Raw genomic sequence first — 2,310 nt, forward strand, 5'->3', positions numbered from 1 at the left:
GGCGATGACCAAATTGTTTATAACAGAAAACACCATTCTACAGCGATTGACTGCGAGAGACACACAATCAGAATATAATTAACACAAATACAAATGAACATGAAAAAAAAAGGGAAAAAGAGAGGAAAAGTTGGAAACACGAAACATCGGATCTCACTACTACTGACCTTTAGTTTATTGAGCTAGCTCTTGCATGCATCCAATCTCTAGCTTCTTCCCCTCTTGCATTTGATAAATCGTCTTTAAAACACATCATGATTTGCAATGCATCCTCCACGTGTGTAAACGCATATGCATTATATTGTATGGCGCCCAGATGAAAGATCCTTCTCTCCTATCAACAATGATCCAGCATGCATACAATAATTGCATATACATGATGTCTCAGGGTAGCTTCAACTCCCGGTTCTCGGATGGTGTGGATGATGCGAATCGGATATCTCTCAAGGCATGGACTTTGGACTAAAACGGTGGCCGGACTCCGCCGCCACTCCAGCCTCCCAAGCTGTCTCCCGGTAGCTGGTATGCCCCTACATTCCCGGCGAGGTTGTAGAGTGACATGCCGGCATCGCCTCCGGTCACACCAGAGGACTGGGACGCCGTCGGCTGCTGACCCGGTGGTCCAGCCGACGACTGTGCCACCTGATCTTGTGGTTCGGCTCCGGCGGCGCCCGCCGCCGTCTCATCCTCCTCCTCCTCCCCCTCCAGCGGGAGCCGCTCGTACACGGCGTTGGCGAACGACGCGGCCATCAGGACGACGGGGCCCGCGGCGACCAGCGGGCCCACCACGCTCCCGCCGACGACCTGGCCCTGCCCGCCGGAGAGGAACACCGTGAGGCCGCTGGCGCCGGGGGGAGCGGGCGGCGGCAGCACCGTGCCGGTGAGGGAGAGGATCTCCAGCCGGCCCCTCAGCGTGGCCACCATGCTCCCGGGGGGCGACGCGCCGGGCTGCCTGAGCGCCACGTTGGCGACGGCGCCCCCGCCGCTGAGCACGCACACGCCGCGGCCCCGGCGCCGCGCGAACTCCGCGACGCAGTCCACGACGTCGGCGCCCGCCGCCACCTCCAGCACGTGCGAGTGCAGCGCGTTGGGGCTGTCGCGCGTCACGATGATGGGCGGCTTGGGCTTGTTCTTGGAGCCCGCCGGGCGGCCGCGCGGCCGCCGCGTGGGCGTGCCCGTTCCGCTGCCCCCACCCTCGACTGGGACCATGGCCGACGAGGACGGCTGGTCGCCGCCGGCCCCGCTCCCGCCAGCGTCGGCCTCGCCGACGACGGGGCTCTTGTCTGGAGACATCCTGTGGTGCTCCATCTTGACGTGGGAATTGGGCGACAGCGGCGAGGGCTGCTGCTGCTGCGGCCGCAGCAGCTGGTGGAAGTAGCGCGAGCTGCCGCCCCCGCCTGGGTCCATTCCGGGCATGCCCGTGTCATCTGGCCGCTCCCACCACTTGCCGGCCGCCAGCTTCACGGTCTCTGGTGGATCGGGCGCGCTCCAGTCGACAGCTCCAATCGCCGCCACACCAGCTTGCTTACCTCGACAGCTCCAAGTCGCCGGCCGCCACCAACGACAGCACCGCTGCACGGCTAGAGACCTCTGTCTGGACCTGGACACGGCAGGGAAGCATTCGGCTCTTATAAGGCAGCTTAATTTGCATGCCACAGTGCATCAGAAGCGCAAAGCCGAGAAGCGACAAACAAGGCATGATCAGCTTAACAGGAAACGATAGATCTTCTCCTTTCCGATACTCCAAACCTTTTTGACTTGTCTTGGCAGGAATCTAGTGATGATCGAATTGCAGATGCGCGCTAACCGGCCGGCAAAGAGGAGTACTGGCTGGCTAGTCTAGCTTGTTCTTTACCTCCGGCAGAAGCGAGCTACGTACCTTATCTCCTCGACGACGACGCTGTGCTGCGGAAGCTTCGTTCTACCTTTAGCAACCCCGTCGGCTGCCTCACTCCGCGTGAAAGGCAGCAAGCAGCAAGCGAGAGGGGGCAGGCAAGGAGAGGCCGCTTATAGGTGCAGGGACGGGCTAGTGAGGGAGCGAGAAGAAGGGTCTAGACGTGGCGGCGGGTGCAGCTATATGGCAGGCACGGGGCGGATCAGCAGAGCCACCGTACCGACGCGCGGAGGGAGTCGGAGAGACGGACGGGACGGGAGAGCGTGCGGCGGGCGCGGTCCCCGAATTAAAGGCAGGTCGAGAGGGGAACGGCGGCCGGGGATGGGGATGGCGCTGCTGAATGCTGATAAGATCCCTGCCTTTCCCTCTCTGACCCTCTCTCTATCTAGTACCGCCTCCCGGTAGTCCGGTCCGGG

General features: G+C 61.8%; 1 protein-coding gene across 1 annotated transcript; it reads right to left on the minus strand.

Moving 5' to 3' along the window:
- On the minus strand, window positions 1-2,310 carry LOC100384452 (AT-hook motif nuclear-localized protein 29). The gene is made up of 2 exons (NM_001322106.1): window positions 1,880-2,310; window positions 1-1,600 (listed from the first exon to the last, which is right to left on the minus strand). The coding sequence occupies exon 2, from the start codon at window positions 1,414-1,416 to the stop codon at window positions 463-465; it is 954 nt and encodes a 317-aa protein (NP_001309035.1). The 5' UTR covers window positions 1,417-1,600; window positions 1,880-2,310; the 3' UTR covers window positions 1-462.

This window comes from Zea mays, chromosome 4 (genome assembly GCF_902167145.1).
Source record: "Zea mays cultivar B73 chromosome 4, Zm-B73-REFERENCE-NAM-5.0, whole genome shotgun sequence".
Classification (NCBI taxonomy): Eukaryota; Viridiplantae; Streptophyta; class Magnoliopsida; order Poales; family Poaceae; genus Zea; species Zea mays.

Bases quoted from the DNA above. Each gene is read 5' to 3' on its own strand.
- LOC100384452 (NM_001322106.1), bottom strand. From the start codon at position 1,416: ATGCCCGGAATGGACCCAGGCGGGGGCGGCAGCTCGCGCTACTTCCAC.